The sequence below is a fragment of the Mytilus edulis genome, chromosome 14, assembly GCF_963676685.1.
Source record: "Mytilus edulis chromosome 14, xbMytEdul2.2, whole genome shotgun sequence".
Classification (NCBI taxonomy): Eukaryota; Metazoa; Mollusca; class Bivalvia; order Mytilida; family Mytilidae; genus Mytilus; species Mytilus edulis.
Window position 1 is genome coordinate 45,473,814 of NC_092357.1, and position 25,036 is coordinate 45,498,849.

Consider the following 25,036-nt stretch of genomic DNA (forward strand, 5'->3'; position numbering starts at 1 on the left):
TGTGGACATTGATTATGTTAATATTCAATTTTCAGTTTAAACTTATATTACGTTTTACCTGTTGCATAATACAGTTGATATACTCCGTTTTAACTGTTGTATAGTATAGTTGATATACTCTGTTGAACTGTTTTATAATATGGTTGATATACTACGTTGAACTTTTGTATAGTATGATGGTTGAAATACTACGTTGAACTGTTGTATAGTATTGATGATATACTTCGTTGAACTGTTGTATAATATTGTTGAAATACTACGTTGAACTGTTGTATAGTATGGTTAAAATACTACGTAGAACGGTTGTAAATAAGGTTGATATACAACATTGAACTAGATGTCTACTAGTATGTAATTTCAGAATTTGTTTTGGGTGTTGAAATTTGTTGTCACGGATTGATAAATGTTTTTTGGCGATGCTTACAAACGGGGTTTGCTAGCATTTGGCTGATTTTATCCTAGATGGCGTCTGATAGCCCAGTTGCCATTTGGAGAAAACATATGATGGTTGCTCTTCAATGTTTTTTTTATCTTGGACATTAATGAGACATTGTCGATGAATTAAATTCATAGGCCGGTTGATATATAGTTGAACTGTCCTAATAAATCAATGACAAAACAAATTTCTAAATTCAAACTAACTTTTTTTTTATAGTTTGTCTCACAATTTATCTACCTTTGTATAACGAAGGTAATCTGAAGTCATTAAAGAAACTAGCACATATTCTAACTTTTTATTCCTCTTTATTTATAATGTTGTTTAATTGAATAAAGCATTGTTCGGTGAATATAGTGAACGCTTTTATAAATTCTAGTTTGATTTAAAAGATATTACAGATTCAATTGATATTGCCTCATATCTTGACTTCAATTTAGAAATGGACAAAAAGTGTCAATTACGACACATAGGATGATTACAGTTTCAGAATTGTTAAATCCTTATTCATATATACAGTGCGTGAACCGGTGACAAAATATTATCGCCCCTGTAAACAGTGGGCTCTTCTGACTAGAGGTAATCGGTAAAGAACAGCGGAAAATGGTGTACATTGTTTACGAGCTTGAAATGAGCTAACACAGACGAACTGAGACGTGTCAACGTAATGTGAATATGATAATGCACCAGGTAAATTATTAATTGTTAAGTTTATCACATCATCGTATCTTCATATGATAGGTAAATAAGTGAATTTTCGATTTTAAGTGTCGTCAGGGTTCAAACCTAGAATCATGCCAACCTTTCATTATTTTTTTTTTAATACTAACCTATAGTCGGAACATCTTGATTTTCTCCCAATTTGTAAAGTTAATTATGCTGCTTGACATATATTTTTTTTGGGAAAAAAAATTGATATGCAGTCAAATGTGGCAGTTTTTAATATTTGTTGCTATGTGAAATAAAGGGAAGTAAATTAAAGTAAAAGAAGGCGCGCTTTTTCAAATAGTAAACAATTTAATTCAGATGCATAGTATTTTGTCAAATGATAAAGAATATCGTAGAAACTTGCTAGAAATTCATCTAACTTATAAAAGATATACAACATGACATACTGAAATCTGAAAAGGGGTAAAACCACCATACCTTGAACAAATTCAGTTAAAAAAAGGGGGGGTGGTAAAATGCTACGAAATTTAGATTTTATTTATTTTTTGTCGACAGCCAAAAGATGATTTGACATGTAACTAACTACTTTTTCAATTTCATTGTAAAGTAAAATTGGCTTTTTTGGGGTCTCTGTTTATTGTGGTCTGATGTTTTCAGGTTCTCTTTGGATTGCCAAATAATATTATAATCATCTAATTGAATGTTCAAATTATTTTGCAGCGATGGTGTGTATGGAAGGAAGACTGTCATAAAACCCAACAGTTCCGGATGGCCCTTTAAATAATTGCTTAACATCAATAGCGATGTAAGATTCAAGTGTTTGATTTAGCACAAGTTTAGCCAGGTTTTCATTGTAATTGTGGCAGAAAAACCACTAGACAGTGTCATGCATTGAAAGGATATCAAACGGATATTTTATGGAATGATTCTCGTACATATAAAATCATATGCATAGGAATGTGGAGCTAGTGTCTTTCATGCAGCAATTTTTAATTTCCAATATAAACTCTGAAAAGACAAGAGCATAGAAATGTATACCAATGAGAAACATTCTTTGTGAATAAAATCATTCCAAAACTTAAATGTGTCATTAGTGTTGCATTATTTATCAGTAGAGATAATCAGATTCCAGTAAGATTGTCCAACTGATGGTTTTTTTTTGTAATCGTTTTTTGTAAATCTTAGTTGTTTTGACAATCCGGGCTGTGCATGTTGCCCGGCTGACCCTTTCAGTGTGAGACAATATTTTGTTTATGATAAACAAAATCACTGATTCAAGACTGGAGCGGACCCCTTTTAGGCAGTTAGTGCGAATCCTTTAGGTTTAAACCATTACATGCAATACGGGGGGAGGGGGAAGATTTTTTTTTACCGAGTCAAACATTTTTCCTAATTATAATACATTGAGATTTAATATATACTTTGCTATATGTAGTGTGTATATTAAAGTATTGCCAACAAAATTCATCAAATTTGGGATCATAATATTGTTTAAGAAAAACCCTTACCCCCTGTACATCATAAAAGTTCATAATTTTCTGTAGCACACGTGCATGGTTAATTCGGATCACATATTTTCTATTCCGATGTTATAAGAATTCGAAGGTTCATATCATTTACAATATCATTCAAAAAATTTCTGGGATTTTTTTTTACTATCAACGTTGAACCTCGAGGTTACATTGTAGTAAAAAAAAATCCAATAAAAACGTTGAATGTAAATGATATGCACCTTTAAATCTTATATTGTAGGACTCATGTTGTTCAAACATAATGTGTTGATCAATTATGTTATGATGATTTTGATAAACTTCACATTAGGTAATCTTTCACGTATATTGATTACATTATATCGAGTTGTCCCAACGATATACTTGTCGGTGTGCTCGATCATACGAATTTACCGACATTCATATAGACAAAATGACACAACTTTGAAAAATTCTTGTTACGAAACTACATTTCGGAACACGTTTAAAATTGGATACCCAGAAAGCTACATTATTAAGGTTTGATATATATTTTTTTTTTTTAAAAAGAAAAATATGCAGTCAAATCTGGCAGTTTTTTACACACCCCTATGTTGAACAATAGGTTGTTCAATTAACAGCATGTTTGGCAATTAAAAAATCATATATTAACACATTTAGCTTTAACATATACTTTATTTATAGTGGTTGTATAAAAGTTATATAATGGTTTTGTGTTTTAAGAGATATTCATCCCTATGCATATCGAGTTTTATGCGTAAATTGTCTCTCCTGTTCTTAGACCTTTTCTATCTCTTTCATAAGAAGAGTGACTTTTCTATTGTTCTAGTGTCACTGGAAATCCCACTGTATATATTTCAGTAGCATTCAATTACTCTTGCATTTACAATATTTATGTTCTACATGGAAAAGTATGAGTTTTTTAATCAAGAGTATAGTAGCATCAATTACTCTTGCATATACATTTACAATACTTATTTCATACATGGCAAAATATTCGAGAGTTTTTTAATCAAGAGTATAGGATGTTGTTTAATGAACATACCGAAAAGACTATTCAATAGCATCATCTGTTTTCACAAGTTCTCAAATTGTGTACGCGAGGCGTGTTGCATCTACAGAAAAACTTGTCATCGATGCTTAAGTCAAGACAGTTAACGGGTGCCGAACTAAGTTAAGTATAATTCATCCCTTTTAAAAAAAATCCAATTAATTGAAAGGCACGTAATATATTTTTAAAAGATAGCAGAATCCCACTCTTTTCTCCATGAAGGTGGATCAGGCAAAGTAAGACTGCCATTTTAGTATTATATTCGAAAGAAAGTTAGCCCTTAGTAAATTGTACTGCTTGTTTTTATAACAATATAAAGTATACATACGTTAATTCAAACACAGTAATATAAATGATAAAAACACTTAACCACAGCAGTTGTCGTAAATCAAATCAAAATTAAATTTCTCTAAATTTAATAAGCATATATATAGGCGTAATGTACTGTTTAAAAAAATATACAAAATACAGTGTTAAATTATTGATTTTTTATCTAAGCATGTTTTTTTTTCTATATATCCTCAAATGTCTGACGTTTTAGCTGTCACACAATGGAGCTGTGTCTTTATCTTTTAAGTCCGTGACAGGTTCCCATTTTTTCTCTGAATCAGCTGAGGTGCAATCAGTTTCGACAGTAACTATTTAGATAAATAAGAAAACAATTTTGCAAATTAACACAGAACAGTATCACTATGGCAGATATACAAATGCTTTTAAACACGTTTTTTCTGTTGACTAAGTCCCTTTTACAAGGATGAAAAGGATTTCGTAAATTACATTCACCCGTTGCAGTTGTAGGCACAACATTGCAGAAAAAACTTATCGTTTACAGTATAACTATGTATTGTCATGTACTGTGTATTCTGCATTTGATTATGTTCTGATGTATGTTTTACTGAAATTACAAGACCTTTTTATTGCTGTATACAAAACAGAAGTCACTTTTGGAAGATTGTAGGTTGTTTTGTATATTTTCAGAAATGCAAGTCGACTAGATAAGTCTCTGCTTGTGGATATAGCATGCGCATGTTATAAGATTAGTGAAATGATGAAGAAAAACATATCTTGGTAAAAACAATAATAATATCGTATTATAACAACTATAAACACCGTATGCGTATTACGACCATTATTTGCTTTTCGTAGATACTTGATGACGATACATTTCAGAACAGATCTGTATTGTACGTTTGTACTATTTCAGTCAATCAAAGTTTGCAAGAATTGTGTTTGTTACATGATTCAAAATGACGTATCCCCGTCGTATAATTATTCTTTATTTGCTTTTGTATAATCTGCATGGTACTTAAATTGTGTCAATTTCAGTTTAACACTTTTACTCATATATTTTAAAGGGTTATTACACAAATCAAGGGTTGTATACCTTTTTCGCACTGATCTTGTTCATGTTGTTTACAATTTTGTCGTCTACAAATTACGCATGAACACAACAATATACCAGCTGCAGCTAATTCTGCCGAGAAACCTTGTGCTATTCCCTCTTTCATAAACTCTGAAAATATGATTAAAAATATAAAATCCAAAAATACTGAACTCCGAGGAAAATTCAAAACGGAATCAAATTCAATCAAATTGCAAAATTAAAACCTCAGACACATCAAATGAATAAATAGCATCTGTCATATTGGTACAGACATGTTCATATGGAGAAAATGGTGGACTAAATTTGGTTATATAGCTTGCTCAAAATGCAAAGACAGTAGGGTGGTATATTTTTAAAGATAATTAAGAACTTTTTTAGTTCAAGCTGACAATAAACAGAAATGCAAGAATCCACGGGTGTCAATCAATGTTTTATTACTACGCTTTTCAATGTTGAACACCATATTTGCGATTCAAGTATTTACTTTGCACAGTGTGAATTCTCTTCCAATTTTAATTTGTTTTTTAATTACGAAAAAGAAAAAATGCTACGTTTGTTGGGAAAGTAATAGGATAAATTATAATCTGAGCGCAATTATTCGATTTTGATTCAGCAGTTTTTCAGTCTTGATATACATGTATATAGCGCATTATGATGCATTTTTCAAGGGGATCACGCCTTCAACCAACAGTTACTTTTGCATTCAACTGATCATTATACCCTAGTTTTAAATAAAACAGGTGAATTTGACAATGCCAGTCGGATATTATTGTCAGTACATTTCTGTATGGACAGATGTCTTCTTTTTTAATGGTCAAGAAATATATTTTATAAAGTCGATGCTCTTTGTTTAAGTTCGTTAGATGACTTAAAGTTACTTAAATACCGCCATTCGGTCTCCTGATGTAGTCAATTATTCAACGTCTCCTTAATTATATAATTGTACAAATGTTACAAGATGCGATCAGTAAAACTAGGTGATTATAGCAAAACACTCTTATATATGTCTATAAATCTATATAAAAAGAAGATGTGGTATGATTACCAATTATACAGCTCTCCACAAGAGACCAAACTGACACAGAAAGTAACGACTTTATGTCATTCCAATGCAATCTTTGTGTAACAACTTTTTTCATTGGCTAAAAGTTGCCGTCAAATCTAATTTTTTTTTTGTAATGCATTATAATCGGAATAACAAAACTATAGTTGAAGAGTTGAAACCTTTAATTTTGATTTGACGGTCGCAGATTTCCGTTTTACCGTCTCCGCTACGCATCGCCAGTAAATCTGTATTTGCAACCGTCAATTGACAGTGGCAACTCTTCAACTACAGTACCGTAATTCCTTAACTGAACAGCCTTCAACCATGAGCAAAGCCCATACCGCAAAGTCAGCTATAATTGGCACGGAAATGACAATTTAAACGAGAAAACTAACGGCTTTATTATTTTTTTTTAAACGAACGATAAACTAATATGTAACACATAAATAAACGACACCCACTGAATTACAGGCTCCTGACTTGGAACAGGCACGTAATACTAGTTTTTTTTTGTTATTGAATTCTATCAGTTCGATTGAATGTTTGTCCTCCACAATTTGTGTATATAAAAACAAATATAATGAAATATCCGAAAGAACAATGAGGAATATAACAAAACTTACTCGAGCAACTTGGTATGTATGTAGGACACGTGCCGCAGTATTTTCCTGTTACTCGTTTCCTGCGGCGACAATTAATACACAAATAGATTCCTACTCCAGTTAAAATACACATCCCGACAATGCCACCGGATATTCCTCCAATCATAACATCTGAATAAGGTGTAAATGATTATAACATTCATCTAAACAATTAATGACATTGTAGTAATTTGCGTAAGGTAGTCTGATATCTATAGCATCTCATGTACTATCTTATGTTTTTTTTTATTTCTTTGCATTACTTTGATGTGGTTTGTTGTCTTGAAGACAAAACACAACCGTTACGGAAGATTTCAATTTGTCGCATTATGTAGTGTAATTGGAATGTTTTGACAACTATAGACATAAGGAGTTCTGAATGTTGCCGTTGTTTATAATGTCTGTTATTGGTGTGTAGCCCTACAGTTGCCATATAACTAAAATTATTGATAATATTAATAATAATTATTTATATTATTATCAGTATAATAATAATTATTATTGTTATTTTCAGTAGTAGTAGTAGTAGTAGTAGTAGTAGTAGTAGTAGTAGTAGTAGTAGTAGTAGTAGTAGTAGTAGTAGTAGTAGTAGTAGTAGTAGTAGTTGTTGTTGTAGTAGTAGTAGTAGTAGTAGTAGTAGTAGTAGTTGTTGTAGTAGTAGTAGTAGTATTAGTAGCAATAGTAGTAGTGGTAAAAGTAGTATTAGTTATAGTAGTTGTAAAGATAGAGGGAATGAGCAGGAGGAGGAGTAGAAGAAGAGGTAGAAATAATGTTATTCCACATCGTCTACAGTTTCTGTGTAATTTTATGCATTTTACTATTGTTTATTTACAGCATGACATTTAGAAAATAATAACTCTGATATTGGGTGATGAAAAAAACCTCTGGATGTTGATTGCGTTCATTTTAATTGTACCTTTTATATAGTCTTAATACCAAAAAAACACAATCAGAATTTCAATACTCACAATTGTAGTCCCATTTCGTTTCAATTTGAAATTTGAAAGTGTCATTTAGATTGTCTGGAACCATTTTCCCTGATTTTCTTATTTCAAATGAAACTTGACTGCCATCATGTAAACACCGTGCGAACATTTTGTTTGAATCATACGAGTGGTCTGGGCAGCCTTCACCTGATATCTTGAAAGAAAGAAAATTGTTATTGACAGTTTGTTCATTGAGGACAAATAACTCTTTATAGCAGAAAGCTATTATAAGTGGATTATAAATCGCATATTTATTTTATTTTCTACTTAAGTTTATAATGATGTGTAATCGTTATTTCCGGTTTACTTTTGCGTTGTGAATTATTGAAGAAAATTAAATTTTTAGGACTTGTAAAAATGAGTTCAAACTTAAGAACTAAATGGTTATGACTGCTTTGTGTTGTCATTTTAGCGATATAGTTTTTAACATTGTGATAAACATGATAAAGGGGAAGGTCTTGATAGCTAGTGTAAATCCACCATTTTCTTAAAATGTCATGTACCAAGTCATAAACAATTCATTGCTATGTATATTGGTGTTTGGTTTTGTTGCACTAAAGTGTTCCTGTTGTTCCTTTGTTTTCCTCTCGTTTTTTTTTCTAAATCTATTGATGACTTCTGACGTAAGAGTTCTTTAAATAATAAATAAGATTGGTAAGTCTTGAGATGCGGCATATTTCTAAACATTGTTATACACATGATAAAGGGAGAGGTTTTTCTAGCAATTAAACCAGATTCAACCAACCTTTTTTCTTAAAATGTCATGTACCAAGTCAGGAATAATTCGTTTATACAGATATATAGGGTGTCAGATGTCTGATTCGAACCCACGCACACAAATGTATGTTGGTGTTTTGACGTGAGACTTCTTTGAATAATAAATAACAGTGGTAAGTTGCGGCAAAACAATAAAAGTGTTATTTCCTAGCTGTTTTATTTCTTAAATTGTTTAGGTTTTTCTTCTTCATTTTCCGTTCTTTGAAAACAGTATTTTACATCCTAAATGTTACGGTAATATTGTACTATAAGCGTGGAAATCATTATGTGATCCTTTAACTCATCAACCATTCAACTAACTTATAAGTTAAGGTTATCTTACCAATGTTGTAGTTAGATTTTTGAGTATATTTCACATTGGCACTAATATCGATTTTGTCATCAGCAAATTAAAACATAACTGAATTGATATTCTTTTCAAACGGAATGTATAAATACACACCAACCTTCATTGTTATCCATAAAGAGGTTAACTCCTACCTTTTCTACTGACTGTCGATACATTTATGTTTGGCATTGCACAAGTCATGTTTTCTTTGACTGTCCATGACGGTCAAATACTAAATCATTGGGATGTATTTTAGCTGATTTTAGTCTCTGATGCATGATTTTTTTATTATTAATTATTTTTGGCTTCTAACTAGCAGTCAGTAATTGCGAGTACTCTCAAGTCGTACTTTCCTGTTTAATTGACCTGTTGATACTATTTGTAATACTTTCTTGTTACTTAATGTTTACGTATTCAGGATAATATTTGGTATATATACCAGCTTTGATACGGTTTTGGTATTTTTATAAGTTTTCACTTCTTTGTACTTTGAACATTATAATTATCGATTTTGTAAAAATCTTTCCTTGCTCTATTTGAACTGTACATGTATACCTAACAACAACAGTATTTACATTTACTTGTACATTATATTACTGCAAATGGCGGATTTTTGGGCAAGCTTATTTTCTGTTTTCATGAAATTGTTTCACATTTCACAGCGATATAATAATGTTACTTTAATAGTATACACACCTTAGTCTATGGATTTTGTATTTATACTGTATCATATATCTTATTTAAACGTTCAGTGTATATTCACCTGGGTTAATATATCATTTGATTGAGTTAAGCCATTTTATTGATATTGTATAGTGTGTCTTTCTATGTTGTGATGTAACACTATTACATTATTTTTTTTCAGATAAGGGTGAAGGTTTGGTATCTTTTAAACGTTTAAACCCGATGCAATTGTTTGCACCTGTCCCAAGGCAGGGATCTGATGTTTAGTTGTTAAAACGTTTGCTGATGTAGTTCATAAGTGTTTCTCTTTCTTTTTTTTATATAGATTAGACTGTTGGTTTTCCCGTTTGCATGGTTTTACACAAGTAATTTTTATAGCCCTTTCTAGCTTGCTGTTCGGTGTGAGCCAAGGCTTCGGGTTGAAGACTGTACTTTTGACCTATAATGGTTTACTTATATAAATTGTGACTTAGATGGAGATTCGTCTCATTAGTACTCATACCACATCTTCTTATATCCATTTCACACTATAAATAATATATATAACCTTTTCGCTATTATAATCATAACTGCTGTCGTAGTCGTAGTCGTAGTAAGACCAATACCACCGATAGTAAACTTTACTCTGACATTGTGGGCTACTGAAGTACAGTTCTTTCATACACATTGTATATGAATAAAAAGCAGATTTTGGAGTTGTGAACGACAATTGTCTACAGTCCGGGCTACCAAAATCACCTTCAAACGTCATGATAACAATGGTATCTTCATCAACAAGATACGGAGCAGAGACACACGAATCAGTTGGAAAAGAATCTGCAAAAAGGATTATATTCAGATACAAACTATTATTTTAATTTAAACAAAGAAAAACAAATGACTTCAATATGGTACTTGTTATATGTAAGTGTGTATTTCAGAGGTATAAACGAGTTATTTAACGTCAAACCACACTATGTCTTGTGTTGCTGAATTAACATGTATCACATTTCTGAAGATTCTTTGAATCATATTGAGCTGAATATAAAAGCATTACAAATAACCAGTAAGTAGAATATCTATAAACATACATGTCACTGAGATCTTTCCGTGGCAGATATGGAGTGATGCCAACAGCATCATGGTAATTCCTTTAGCTGACATTGTCAATACCATGTCTATTTAAGTACAGGTCTTCCTAAGAATCAAGCAAATGATGATATAATTAAGTTTTAATATTTAGTAAGAAATGTGGTTGTTATATCTATTTAAGTTTAAAATTATGATTTATCATTAAAAAAAAATCTGCAAATAAATCGTTGCCATGGTAACGGTGTTTAAACCATAAATCCAAAAAATTGCTGTTTTTCATTGAAAAATCTTGTTTTTCATCACTTTTTAAACATAAAAAAATCAATTTATATCTCAAATATTAATCTGATTTGGGATATAATATCATTTAACAACTTAAAAGAATGAAATTCCAGTAAACAGATGATATCTAAAGATTTGCCTTTATATCTCTTTGGTGATTTTAATATCTGTTGATTTTCAAAAAGCCATATGGCTATATTTTCATGAAATTCACCGTCTTAAAAAAAATTGATGGAGCCAGTACATCTACAATTCTTTGAATATTATACAGTTCATATATTGGTTTGTAAGAAAACATAACAAAAACCGTGTGACTTTTATCATAAAGTAATTTATTTTGTAGATAAAAAATCGATATTTCAGAAAAAAAATCAAAATTACAATTCCTCTGAAGAGGTTAACTGTGAATTGTATTCATTACACTATACATCATGTACAATCAAATATGAAAATAGTAGTGATCAGACAATGCTAAGAAGGTTATTATATATCATGTTTCCCACTTTTAATAACATTTAAGGATGTTGCTGATAAATTTTTGGTTGGATTTTTGGAAATCCTTTGGTTATATCGATCACTAAACCAGATTTTTTTTTACATTAATTTCAAAATTTCTCAGTTAAATTTATATATCTGAATAAATCATTTACCAAATAACACAACTCTGTTTTCCATCCTCTATGGAAAGACTGAAATTATCAATACAATGGCAATGAAAATGCAGATAAATCTAATTTCCCGCCAAATTTGTATGTCTTTACTTGGAAATGAGCACACTAATAATATACTTATATATATTTGTGTTGAAGTAAATCATTTTTAATTTCTTATTAGACAATTCCTTAAATGGTCCCAAATTCATGAATTTATATCTATTTCTATACATTGTAATTACTAGCTTTACTGGGGAAAAGTTGTCTTCAGAATGCTTTTTCGTGTAATAATGAAACTTTTCCACTATTCAATTGTTTTATTTGGACAACAAAAACTACTTTTGCAATAAGTCACAGAAAGCTAATTCAATATACATAATTTTTGTAACAAATCATCAAATTTGGCAAAACCTGTTCTATGGCTTCAAAGAAGTTGCTCTGTCAAACTGTTTGTGGAATATCTTTTTTTACTTTTAAAGAGCTATATATCTTCAAAGAATTTCATTGGATCAAAATTTTCAGATAATATGCACAGCTGTGTCCTAACTAACTACTAAGTTTCATGAAATTCTGCTGAGTTGTTTCAGGAGTTGAGGAGAGTTTCAGGATTTGAGCTCACAAGTTGTTTCAGTGGAAGAATTATGGAATTTTCAAAAAGCTTAAACCCCGAACAAAATTCAGGGGTTTGAAATTACCCTATTATATGCACATATCTTTATTGTGTTCTTATTACTTATTACTTATTAATTAAGTTTCATGAAATTCTGTTACATAGTTTCAGAGGGGATTTATTTTTTATTTTATCTTTATTGAAAACCATGCATGACGTCCATTATCACTGTCCTATTATGCATATTTTTAGGGGCCAGCTGAAGGACACCTACGGGTGCGGGAATTCTCGCTACATTGAAGACCCATTGGTTGCCTTCGGCTGTTGTTTGCTCTATGGTTGGGTGGTTGTCGCTTTGACATATTCACCATTCCCTTTCTCAATTTTATAATTGGGATGAACAAAAGACAACTATTTAATCTTATCCAAAACTTCATTCAAAAGGGATAATGATTGATTTTTAAACCCTTTTCATGTTTTTGTTCAGTATAACCCGCTCCCCCCCCCCCCCCCCCCCCCCAACCCATTAACTCAAAACAAAAGTCCATACAACTTATACAAGAGTGCACACACAGAAATGTCTCGCCTTCTTTACTAATTATTGATATTATGTTGATAGTCCTAAGTATAAAGCTTTATTAAAAACTGTCACATAAACTAAACATTAACCAAAATAACCAAACAAAGACCAACGCACCATGAAAATGAGGTCACAGTCAGATGAACCATGCCAGGGTGACATGTACAGCTAACAATGCTTCCATACAACAAATATAGTTGACCTATTACTTATAGTTTATGAAAATAGACCAAAACACAAAAACTTGACACTGAGCAATGAACCGTGAAATTCAGGTCAAGGTCAAATTAAACCTGCACGACTGACATATGGATCATAAAATATGTCCATACACCAAATATAGTTGAGCTATGGCATATAGTATTAGATAAAAAGACCAAAACTCAAAAACTTAACTTTGACCACTCAACCATGAAAATGAGGTCAAGGTCAGATGACATTTGCCTGCTAGACATGTACACATTACAATCATTCCATACAACAAATAAAGTAGATCTATTGCATAAAGTATGAGAAAAACAGACCAAAAACACAAAAACTTAACTTTAACCACTGAACCATGAAAATGAGGTCAAGGTCAGATGACATCTGCCTGCTAGACATGTACACCTTACAATCATTCCATACAACAAATATAGTAGATCTAATGCATAAAGTATGAGAAAAACAGACCAAAACACAAAAACTTAACTATAACCACTGAACCATGAAAATTAGGTCAAGGTGAGATGACACCTGCCAGTTGGGCATGTACACCTTACAGTCCTTCCATACACTGAATATACTAGCCCTATTGCTTATAGTATCTGATATATGGACTTGACCACCAAAACTTAACCTTGTTCACTGATACATGAAATGAGGTCGAGGTCAAGTGAAAACTGTCTAACGGACATGAGGACCTTGCAAGGTACTCACATATCAAATATTGTTATCCTATTACTTATAATAAAAGAGAATTCAACATTACAAAAAATCTGAACTTTTTTTTCAAGTGGTGACTGGACCATGAAAATGAGGTCAAGGACATTTGACATGTGACTGACGGAAACTTCGTAACATGAGGCATCTATATACAAAGTATGAAGCATCCAGGTGTTCCACCATTTAAAATATAAAGCTTTTAAAAAGTTAGCTAACGCCGCCACCGTAGCATCCGCTGCCGCCGGATCACTATCCCTATGTCGAGCTTTCTGCAACAAAAGTTGCAGGCTTGACAATAAAAATACATTAAAATAAGAAATGTGTCAATGTGTTTGAAGAATGTTTTGGCGAACTTCATTTTCCTCAATGGATGACAACACAGAAGCCTAGTCTTCATCATTCAAATTGTCCTGTTCTTTTCTTGAAAGCTGATTCTGCCTGGATAATAAAGCCAGTCTAGAAAAGTATGAGGCCACCTGTGATGTAAGGAGGTATTCTTCTGGTTGAAACATTTTTCTTCCTTTCTCATCCCGACTATCTCTAATCAACAAGGCTGCTTCAGATTGTGCAATTGAATCTAACAACACATCAAATGATTCTGTTGCTTTCCTCTTGATATATCGGAGTGTACTCTCCTTAACATCATCTAAAGGTTTTGACAGCTGAAATTTTAGTGGACTAATAGATCCTCTTCCAATAGTACTCAGAGCTTGATTAATTTCACTAAGCGGTGTCTGGATATTGTCACTCCAGTTGGAAGTCTGAGAGTTGGTTGCTTGGGTACACTCTGATGTACATTCCAGTATGTCCTAAAAATAAAGTATTATTACACTATAGCTTGCAAAGTATCTTTTAAGAAGACAAAACAGGGAGCAATTATAGATAAACTTTTATTTAAACATTTCCACACACTGGAGACAACTCATAACTGCAATGTCCCCGAGAGTGAACTCCAAGCTTAGCAAGAAGTTGTTCTAGAACAAACTCTTTGTTCTTCATTTTTTAATGAAATCAAAGAAGTTTGCCTGTTGAAAGGAAATAAAACAAAAAGTAATTGTAACAGGTTGCTGTTATTAAGTCAGGGTTCTCGCTAAGGATTTTTGAAGGTGAGTCCAGGGACTCGCCATTTTTAGTCATGATGAGCCCAACACCAGGAAGAAAGTATCTTATTGCAATATAATGAAATATTTTAGTCTCCATGGCCTAACACAGAAATGAAATGACATTGAATTCAGATTACTTTTACACTTTTGCTACAAAATGATGATACACATGTATATGTGTTTAACTGTGTTCAGTTTATGCAAAATATTTCAATCTTGATGCATCTGTGGACTCATCACTTTTGAAAATGGCGAGTCCAGACAGATTTTGATGAGCCCAGGACTCATGGACTCGCCTTAATGAGAACCCTGGAAGTCTCCCAAACAAAGCTCCCATAATTCACTATTCATTATCCTTTGATTTGCTTTATTGTCTTATACAAGAATAAATATGGTTTAGGGGTAGGAATCTTGACCATTTTCAATTTATCAAACTTGAGGGTTGGGGGTGACCCCCATGGACTTGGCCTATATTTCATTTGATTTGTTTTATTGTCCCATACACGATTATATATGGTTTAGGGGTGGGGATCTCAACCGTTTACAATTTTTACAAACAAGAGGGTGACCCCCCAGGTACTTCCCTTCTATTTTTTTTTAAATTGTTTTATTGTTCCATACTTGAATATATATGGTTTAGGGGTGGGGATCTCAATCGTTTACAATTTTTCAAACAAGAGGGGGAGGGTGACCCCCAGGTACTTCCCTTTTATTTCATTTAAATTGTTCTATTGTCCCATACACAAATATATATGGTTTAGGGGTGAGGATCCCGACTGTTTACAATTTTTACAAACGAGATGGGGTGGGGTGACCCTCAGGTATTTCCATTCTATTTTATTTAAATTGTTTTATTGTCCCATACAGGAATATATATGGTTTAAGGGTGGGGATCTCAACCGTTTACAATTTTTCAAACAAGAGGGGGAGTGGTGACCCCCAGGTACTTTCCTATTATTTTATTTAAATTGTTTTATTGTCCCATACATGAATATATATGGTTTAGGGGTGGGGATCTGGACCGTTTACAAGATAATAGTATATCCTAAATCGAAGGGGTAGGGGAACCTGTCCTTTGATCATTTCTGGAGACTAGGTGTGTCTATCACTTACAGTTTTCATGTTATAGTCATTTGAAAATAAAAAAATCAAATCCCATAGGGTTCTATAGCAAACCTCTCCCTTTTGTATGCCCCCCCAATACCTCTTTATAAACCCCAATGCACAAAAGAAAGATTGATGGCTCCCCTAGACATACTAGTCTAACATTTTAAAAATTCTAAGAAAATCTGACAAGCGGTTTTACAGAACTGCTGGGGACAATTTCATTTTTAAAGTGGAGGAGGAGGAAGAAGAATATTAAAAAAAACTGAGCAAAAACAATAGGTATCCAAACTTTGCTTGGAAGACTTATTTAAAATGTTTAATGGTGTACATTCAGTAATTCTTTAATATAGAAGTATTCATAATCTCAGTAAATCTTGGTCATAATTATAAGTGATTCTTAATTAATATAAGTACCCGGCCACGTCCACTTTTATTTTTGTCTATCTGATGAGTTAAGCCTTTTTCAACTGATTTTTATAGTTCATTCTTATGTTGTACTGTTATACCACTGTCCCAGGTTATGGGAGGGTTGGGATCCTGCTAACATGTTTAACCCCGCCACATTATTTGTGACCCGCCATGACATTTGCAGGCTTATGGAGGTAGAACGTCATTGTTAGAAAAATTATAAACATGATAAATATCGAGATTCAATGAAATACGTATTTGTGAAGAAGAGATAAACACCTTCCTTTGCTTCTCTTTTGCGGACGCCGAACTATACATCATACATAAGTTTTTAAGAAGTTTTACTTTATCGTTTGAAGTGAAACATATTTGAATCTACATTTTAAACTGATACAAAAAAAAATCTAATTTTTGCTCTATAGATTTCCTTTCATAAATGAAGTCTGAAATATATCCATAATAAATGTACCGTATCAAATGAATATAAGAAAACACCTACTTATAAACTGTTACGCGTCGCATACTATGTATAGAGACATCTTTTGCATAGTAAATTTAAATTAAAAAAAGGAATTCTTAAAGCTTACATTGACAAATTTTAAACTAATTTTATTTCAACAAGTTTAAATTACATGTTCTATAATAGAGCTACAAACAAACAAATAATGCTCTGCTCTATAGATTTTCTTTCATAAATGAAGTCTGAAATATATTTATGATAAATGCACCGTATCAAATTAATATATGAGAACACTTACTTATAAACTGTTACGCGTCGCATACTATGTTTTGAGACATGCATAATAAATTCTTAAAGCTTACTTTGACAAATTTTAAACTAATTTTATTCCAATTACATGTTCTAAAATAGAGATAAGAATTGTTTGAATTGTAGTAAATTTAAGTCTTTGAAATTTTATTCAAAAACGCTTTTAAAAATCACTAAGAGCCAATAAATACAATAATTTTGTGTTTTATAAATTAGTGCCTTCAATAAGTAAAAGTCGTCATAGAACAGTCTCATTTTCATACCGGTATTCGAAATGTCTCGTTTCATTGCTATTACAACAAATATGTCATAATAACATGACAGAGAGTTTTGTTTCGGAATATTCTAGATAAATATACAAAAATCAAATTTAAGACAATGTACCCTACTAAGACTGGAAATGCCTAGTCACATATAGTTAACGGCGTTTTTCTCACAATGACGTTCTACCTCCATAAGCCTGGATATGTCGTGGCTGGTCACATTTATGCATGTGCCTGTCCCAAGTCAGGAGCCTGTAATTCAGTGGTTGTCGTTTGTTTATGTGTTACATATTTGTTTTTCTTTCATTTTTTACATAAGGCCGTTAGTTTTCTCGCTTGAATTGTTTTACATTGTCTTATCGGGGCCTTTTATAGCTGACTATATGCGGTATGGGCTTTGCTCATGATTGTTGAAGGCCGTACGGTGACCTATAAGTGTTAATGTCATTTTGGTCTTTTGTGGATAGTTGTCTCATTGGCAATCATACCACATCTTCTTTTTTATACATAATTATTTTTTAATTTTGATACATGTATGCTTACTAAATATAAATAAAAAAAACAATGGCTAACGCCTTGACTGTGATAACCTTAACCTAAATGTACATGTTAGTTTTCTCGTTTGAACTGTTTTACATTGTCTTTTATACATTGTAGCTGACTATGTGGTATGGGTTTTGCTCATTGTTAAAGGCAGTACGGTGTTAAAGGCAGTACGGTTACCTATAGATGTTAATTTCTGTGTCACTTTGGTCTTTTGTAGAGAGTAGTTTCATTTGCAATCCTACCACAGTCTTAAGATTATTCCCCTATGACTTGTACATGTTGTAGTTGCTGAGATATGGACTTTAACCAAAATCATTTTATGTGGGCAATATACCTGTAGGTCAATGTGACCTGTTTATGTTACAGATGGACGTAATTACTATTCATGCTAATTGACACTTTGATTAGATCATTCAGAGTTCATATTATCTATTAACCAAATTTATAATTTTCTTGAAAAAAGTTTCACTCACATCAAACTCATTGTGGTATGATACATTTGTTCTCTGTCTCAAATAGTAAAAATTGTTGGAACTGTAAGTAAAAACTATATTCTTCATCTGCCTCTTCTTTCTATAAATATACATTAAGCATAGAATCATTGTAACAAATTTTAATTGTTTTAAATTTGCCTTGAAAAGAAAATGGCATATATGTATCTAGAATATAATAAATAATTACAGTAACAAGGACATATACTTATTCAGGTTAAACTTTTCATTAAGGACCAAATTGAAATGAGTTTTAAAAAATATTGTATTGTACGGAATTTTAATACAATATCACATAAATATACATTTACATGGTCCGAGTTATTTGCAATTAAAAAGGCTTAAAAAATCAAAATATTGCAAAAAAATACTTTTTAAATGCCTAAATATATAAAATATCATGTATTCAAAGCAATAGAATATTTATTTGATTTATCAGACTTATCAGAATTATTCAAAGGTCAAATTTATATGAGTCAGTGCTAAAAAATGAAGGTTTTCCAATGAAAGTGTACATGTACTTTAAGATGTAATATTTTTCAGCAATTCTAACTTTGTAAAGTTTAATTCTTAAATGTGTATTGAATGTACTTTCAATGGGAAAAAAATACAAATAGTATAACATATAAGTATAAAAGGCATATATATGTACATGCATATCTCCTTTTTATTGCATAAAACGCTCTAGAGGATCCTAAGGATACTTGAATAACATTTTTTTAAACAAGTTTGATGAACAAAACATTCATAAATCATCAGACTGACTTATACAAAAAAATGTCATGAAAAGTTGTAAATCAAGGATTAGACTTCAGGTTTGGACATCAAATAAAAAAAAATACATGTTCTGCTCCTTGTGGGCACTTTGATTAGCAATAAAATATATTTGAATTTGAATTTGTATCTGATAAAATGTAAACATAAGGTATAATCATATTAATTGTAAACATTGCAGTTTTATGTTGTGGGACCCTCAACCCCCAAATTTATGTCCACCTGGATGTCTCATGTTTGAACTAGCACTTTACCAAATTTCATACCTGATCCTGCATGAACAAGCTGTGTCTGTGTACACCATATTCCATAACTCATAGGACTTGTTTCTGTTCGAAATGGTTTTCCTTCCCAATATGACCTGGGAACTGGCAAGTTGTTCTGGGCCTCCAATAGATCCCCAAATCATACCTATGTTCTGGACATACATGTATGCTTAGATTTCTATTCTAATCAAATACACCTGCCCTTCTTGAAATCAGCTGACCCTCTGTTTGGGTGTCACATTTTGTCTGATTTTCGCCAGTTGGTAGTCTCAGGGAATGCAAATGACCTGATATATCCCGATTTCAATCAAACAGTTTTACAAGGGACAACTCATTTTGGTAATGAGAGGAAGTTCCACACTGAGTTTTTACAAATATCTCGACATTACAACGGGGAAACATATCTTCTGCTGTCAGCTTGTTGATTTTCTAAATTGCCGCCATGATTGCTAATGTAAACAAATAATCTCTAACCAAACAATATGTACCTGCTACATATTTGTTGTCAGGTCCTATACTTTAATAAATTCTTTGGCTTTATCATAAAATACTTTATCATGACTGATTAGTCTATAAAATAGTTCTGAAAATCAGTTTAGATAAGAAATTGGTGTTTGATTTTCGTTTTTGATAAAGGGAGGTAACTGGAGGAAATTTGTTTGGAGGGAAATTCAAATTTCAAAACGGTCATTTACAAAAAAGAACTTTTAGACATTATCACACGGTTTTCTCTTCATAAATTATGAAAATGATTAATTTTAGATGTATTCAACTAAAATATGAATTATATGGTTGTCCATCAACTGCAATATTTAAGTTCAAATTTCACTGTACAATCCTATGGGAAAATGGCTGAAATACCATGAAGGAATCTCATGTAAAAAAGTAGGTGTTGTGCATTTTTATTGCAGTACAATTTTTAATATATTAATTTTTATATTTCTTCTTCAAAAAAATGTATACATATAATGAAATTACAGAACATCTTGTATCATATTTTTTTTAATTTGCATGGTCCTTAGGAAGAACTGTACTTAAGGTTAAAAAAAAGACTGTACACAAATGGTTGACAATATTAACAAACTTGAACCTTATAACATTAAAACATTTCATAAGTAATTGTGAAATCCTTTTAGTTCTGTGTTTATGAATTGCCTTCCATTTGCACTATTCAATTCAGTTGTCTATCTAAATACAAAAATCATTCAGTCTATAAACGACTGTATTGAGCGATCGCGATAAACGATATGTTATTGCTAGATGTATACAATGTAATATCTTACAAGCAATGGCTACAAAGGTCTTTTAATAAATTTTGTTTTAAAATTTCAGTTGTTTAGAAAACCTATGAGAGTTAAATCTGATTTTTTTGCACACATGCCTGATTTTTTTTTTCATTTTCAATAATCTTCAGAAAAAACCCTCTCTATGTATGTATATTAATTGTTATTTGGATGGACAGTTGTCTCATTGGCACTCATACCACATCTTCCTATATCGATATGTGTGGCATTTGTGCACGGTCGCTTTTTATCGTGACATCAACATGTCTTTCTAGAGGGAAGCAATTAAGAAAGTTTACGTCGTAATAGAATGTGATCATCAAACCTGATATAAAACGAACAACACGTTAGGATACGAAAAAAATCTGGTTACACTATAGACGCGAAAATAAACAATGACATCTGCGAATCATAATAAAGATTTTTAAAACAGATGCACTTAATAATTGTATTTTATCTTTCTTTGTGTTTGCCATATAATCTTGTGTGAATATAAACTACTTAAAACATATCCTATCAGTATCTAAAGGAAAGAACATAAACATGGGTAATGACTATGGTTATTTGTTTTGTTATTGATTTTAAAAGACGTCATTGAAATAAAAGTAAAACGTAAATTTACAAAGGAGGAAGTTCATAACACATGACAAAATCAAACTTTTTATTTTATCGACCAACAAAATAAAACGAATGAAAAACATCCCTGATATTAAACTGGTGGGTTCAATCTTTGTTATCGTGTTTATATAGCGAGATCCATTTATATAACTATTTACTGAAGGTTCGTTTTAACGAAAAACAAATGTTGAACATCAACGTAGACATGCTTGAAATCATAACACTTATTGCGATCCAAAAGCGGACACAATGTTAACATCACTACAAATGTCAAAAAGTCTGAAAAAAAACAATTTTGGTCTGAATTTGCATGAATTTTTACTCGGCATTCTTTATCTGAATTATTTTCAAATATTCTTAATACACTATGTATTTGTCTAATAAGGTTCTTGTTTTTTTCTTGACAAGTGTCTTGACAGAAGTACCCTTGTCTTAACATTTCTAGACCTTTTCAGTATTATCTGATAAGTTTATTGATTAGTATCTACCAATTCTTGATTGTCTTAAATTATCTCGATTTGTTTGACATATTCTTGACATTCATAATAATACCTGAATATGTCTTCACAAATTCCTGACAGTCTTAAAGCTGTTTGAATATATATTGACACGTTCTGGAGGTCTTAAAGATGTCTTGACGTTATCTCAACAGTAACAAAATTCTCCTGAATTGTTTATAGACACATTCGGCATCGTTTTGAGAAACACATTCTTTTGCTGTTATATACTCATTTGTATCATCAATAAACTGAACTAAGAACAATCAAAGATTTGTATATAAATATAACCTGTTGGTGCCCCTGGGTGGGAGTACCCGAAGGACCCCCATGTAGTATTATTTTGATTTAGTTTTTATTAAACGTTTTATTAATTTGTTTTCACTTGGAATATATGTCGTAGTAACTTACACGCAGCATTTGAGATTTTTGCCTGTCGAAAAACAGTCAAATTTTCTTTACTAAAATGGACGACCTGAGACAATTTTAAAATGTTTTTCTTTTGAACCTTACCATTTCTCTTTTACGTGTGTGTGGCTAAACCTTGATTTTTCTTTTATTTGAGACAAAGACTTTGTCAACCTTCTGCTAAGATACTAGTGACTGTTTACAAAGTCCAAGGAGCATATGCAAAATTTAATATGAATATCGAATCAGTTGAGAAATGTGTATCACATATACAGGAGAAGTTGGTATATTGCTACTAAGGTAGGTAAAAACTTATAATTTAAAAATTAAAAACCTCTAGTTTGTCATAGATTCAGAGACATGTGAAATGACCGCTCATGTAAATTCGAGGTAAAGGTCTAACAATAAGGCAGAGGAAGCTGTTTCTCTTGTTCTTTTAATTTCTAGTTCTGCATGTTCTCGGGAATATATTAATATAATCTAATCAGAACATTCTAGAGTCTAGTGTTAATGAAAAGAACAATACATATGAAAGTGAAATTAAATTATCTTCTTTGATCTTCTTGTTTTTTACATATGTCTGAAGGAACTTCGACTCTTATGAATATATGAAAAGTTGCTGCCGCACTGTTCACTCCCATAGAAATGACGAAAATTTGGGGCCAAATTCTACCTCCAAATGTCCCTCCTAAATTGCGACCTAAATTTTCTTGCTTCATTCTGAAAACACATGTTGATGTCACGATAAAAGGCGACTGTGCACAAATGCCACACATATAGATATAGGAAGATATGGTATGATTGACAATGAGACAACTGTCCATCCAAATAACATCCCTCTGTGTGGCTTTTTTTTGTACTTTTAACAAAATATACCGTATTGTATTCAATAAAAATACATGTATGACGTGCGGTACCATTTTTATGTTGAAAACCATTGTTGAAATACATTATGTCTTTTAGACGATTTTTTAATTACACATGGGGTATGGAGGTATAAAGGATTGACACGTTAAAATTTTGATATAATTAATTTCAGAGAAATATCGAGATTTTTATTTATTAAGAAGCTCTTTAAGGGTATTTTAAAATTCATATATAGTTTATACCACTACGCGAGTTTACAGTTCTCAATATTTATGAAATCCTCTTTCATTGCGGAAAGAATCTTTGTCAGTATAACTGACAATTCTATGGTCGAACATGCAGATGAGCTGGCGATCTGATCCTTGTCAAATGATGTTTTGTATGTGGAATTAGAGGCGTGCCCACTTATTCCTAATGCATTTACAAGACATTTATCAATCTAAAAATTAAAACGAACGAAAACCAACCCTCATATTTCTGAATTGATATAGGTATTTTCTTATTCAACTGGTGATTTTTATCTGGTTTATCGTGTTTCTAGTGCCTAAGCACATTTCTATAACAGTTCTTACGATTTCACTCGACAAAACAAAATATATTGCAGAAAGGCAGAATTAAACCTAGTTTTAACTGATCTACGAAACCCTAAAAGGTTATTCCACGGAAAACAGACGCTCGAGGTTTTTAACATTAACATTAAATGGAACAAGTTGTCTCATTGACAAATCAACTAATCAGTGTTTACAACTCTGAGGATAATTATCAATTCTGACATTAAATCACTAATAACAAATTACTAAAGCCCCCTTACCTTCAACTGTATTCAAAATCTAATTCTTCATTTCTGTATGTACCTTTATTATAGTTATACTGCTTGAAATCTCTACCTGTAACGAATCAATACATCAAAATTTAAATACTGGATAACGAATCAGCTAATATTATTTTATAGTACTCGCATAGTTGTTTATTGGAAGTTAAAAATAGAATATCATAAAAGGTAACAGTCACTAAAAGGAAGTCATATTCAATTTTTATCTAGAATAAAAGGTAATGATGATTTTTATGATTCGTTTATCTATCTATGTCATGTCCGTGTTCGTATCAGGTACATATGCTGGTGTACAATGCTTAGAAATATATAACAATTTAAAACATTGTTTCATTCTCATTTCGTCATGTTTGTATTCTTTTTGCCAAAACAATAATTTCATACAAGAACTTTGTTATTATTATTTGCACATATTCATAGAATGATTCTTTGATAATTACATATCGTGGTATGTATTATATTGAATATGTAAAGCCGTAATAAAACTGACCATCAAATAGCTATCTACAAACGATCAAACGGAGAGGTGTCAACAATACAGGTTACGAACCATATCGTAAGCTCTATTCGGACCTCACATACACACCACGTCTTAATTGAAGTACTCGATATAGGTAAGAACATTGGCAACATAACCTGTATACAATATGTTTGAGAAAATCATATCAAGCACATAATATTTTAAAACATTTATAAAATTTGATCTTACCTCAATGCAATAAACATTTATTTATTGCCACTGTTTTGGGGGGTTTATATACGTACGACATACACTTTATTTATTTAAGCCAATCAACACCGATCAGGAACAAAATAAATGTACAAATATAAAAATAATTTATTTTGTTTATTTCGTCATGTCATGTGATCTTCAGGAAGAAGTTATGCGTATCAAGTACATACTGCGGTCATATTCTTAATGTTGTCTAATTAAACTAATTGAAATTAAAGAAATAGGTAAACAGTAACTTAAGACCTGGTTAATTAGAAATACTTATATCTGAATATTGAATTGTCAGTTTATTTGTGACAAGCGTTTACCAACGATAGTATTTTCAACAATAATATTATTGTAATGAAGTTAGTAATAATACGTTTAACTACATTAAAAAATATGCTATAAAAGGAAAAATTAAAATCACAAAAATACTGAACTCAGAGGAAAATCAATTCGGAAAGTCCATAATCACATG

The 25,036-nt window shown here is 31.5% G+C and overlaps 2 protein-coding genes and 1 long non-coding RNA gene across 6 annotated transcripts in view; 1 reads left to right on the top strand and 2 right to left on the bottom strand.

The window, feature by feature from the left end:
• The window catches only part of LOC139502893 (uncharacterized), a 60,798-nt gene extending 36,142 nt beyond the window's left edge, over window positions 1–24,656 (bottom strand). The window contains exons 1-8 of one of the 4 annotated variants that reach the window (XM_071292557.1): window positions 24,553–24,656; window positions 23,823–23,898; window positions 10,562–10,668; window positions 10,039–10,307; window positions 7,685–7,856; window positions 6,699–6,848; window positions 5,031–5,159; window positions 3,933–4,284 (exon numbers count right to left, since the gene is read on the bottom strand). In XM_071292557.1, the coding sequence (XP_071148658.1) occupies window positions 4,184–4,284; window positions 5,031–5,159; window positions 6,699–6,848; window positions 7,685–7,856; window positions 10,039–10,307; window positions 10,562–10,646 (906 nt within the window). In that variant the 5' untranslated portion in view covers window positions 10,647–10,668; window positions 23,823–23,898; window positions 24,553–24,656 and the 3' untranslated portion in view covers window positions 3,933–4,183. Of the gene's footprint in view, window positions 1–3,932; window positions 4,285–5,030; window positions 5,160–6,698; window positions 6,849–7,684; window positions 7,857–10,038; window positions 10,308–10,561; window positions 10,669–23,822; window positions 23,899–24,333; window positions 24,496–24,552 lie in introns of those variants that run through there. The other 3 variants (XM_071292558.1, XM_071292560.1, XM_071292559.1) reach the window with 3 other exon arrangements.
• LOC139502899 (uncharacterized) lies at window positions 947–2,188 on the top strand. The gene is made up of 2 exons (XR_011658967.1): window positions 947–1,126; window positions 1,826–2,188. It is a non-coding gene; the product is annotated as an uncharacterized lncRNA (long non-coding RNA).
• On the bottom strand, window positions 11,162–18,460 carry LOC139502898 (uncharacterized). Its single transcript, XM_071292567.1, has 2 exons — window positions 18,281–18,460; window positions 11,162–14,420 (listed from the first exon to the last, which is right to left on the bottom strand). The coding sequence occupies exons 1-2, from the start codon at window positions 18,407–18,409 to the stop codon at window positions 13,998–14,000; spliced, it is 552 nt and encodes a 183-aa protein (XP_071148668.1). The 5' UTR covers window positions 18,410–18,460; the 3' UTR covers window positions 11,162–13,997.
• Window positions 24,657–25,036: the final 380 nt, after the last annotated feature.

Excerpts from the sequence above, each read along its gene's own strand:
- LOC139502898 (XM_071292567.1), bottom strand. The coding sequence starts at position 18,409 with ATGATTCTATGCTTAATGTATATTTATAGAAAGAAGAGGCAGATGAAG. Across the intron at positions 14,421-18,280 it reads CATACCACAATGAGTTTGAT|GACATACTGGAATGTACATC; the intron begins GTGAGTGAAACT and ends CTTTATTTTTAG.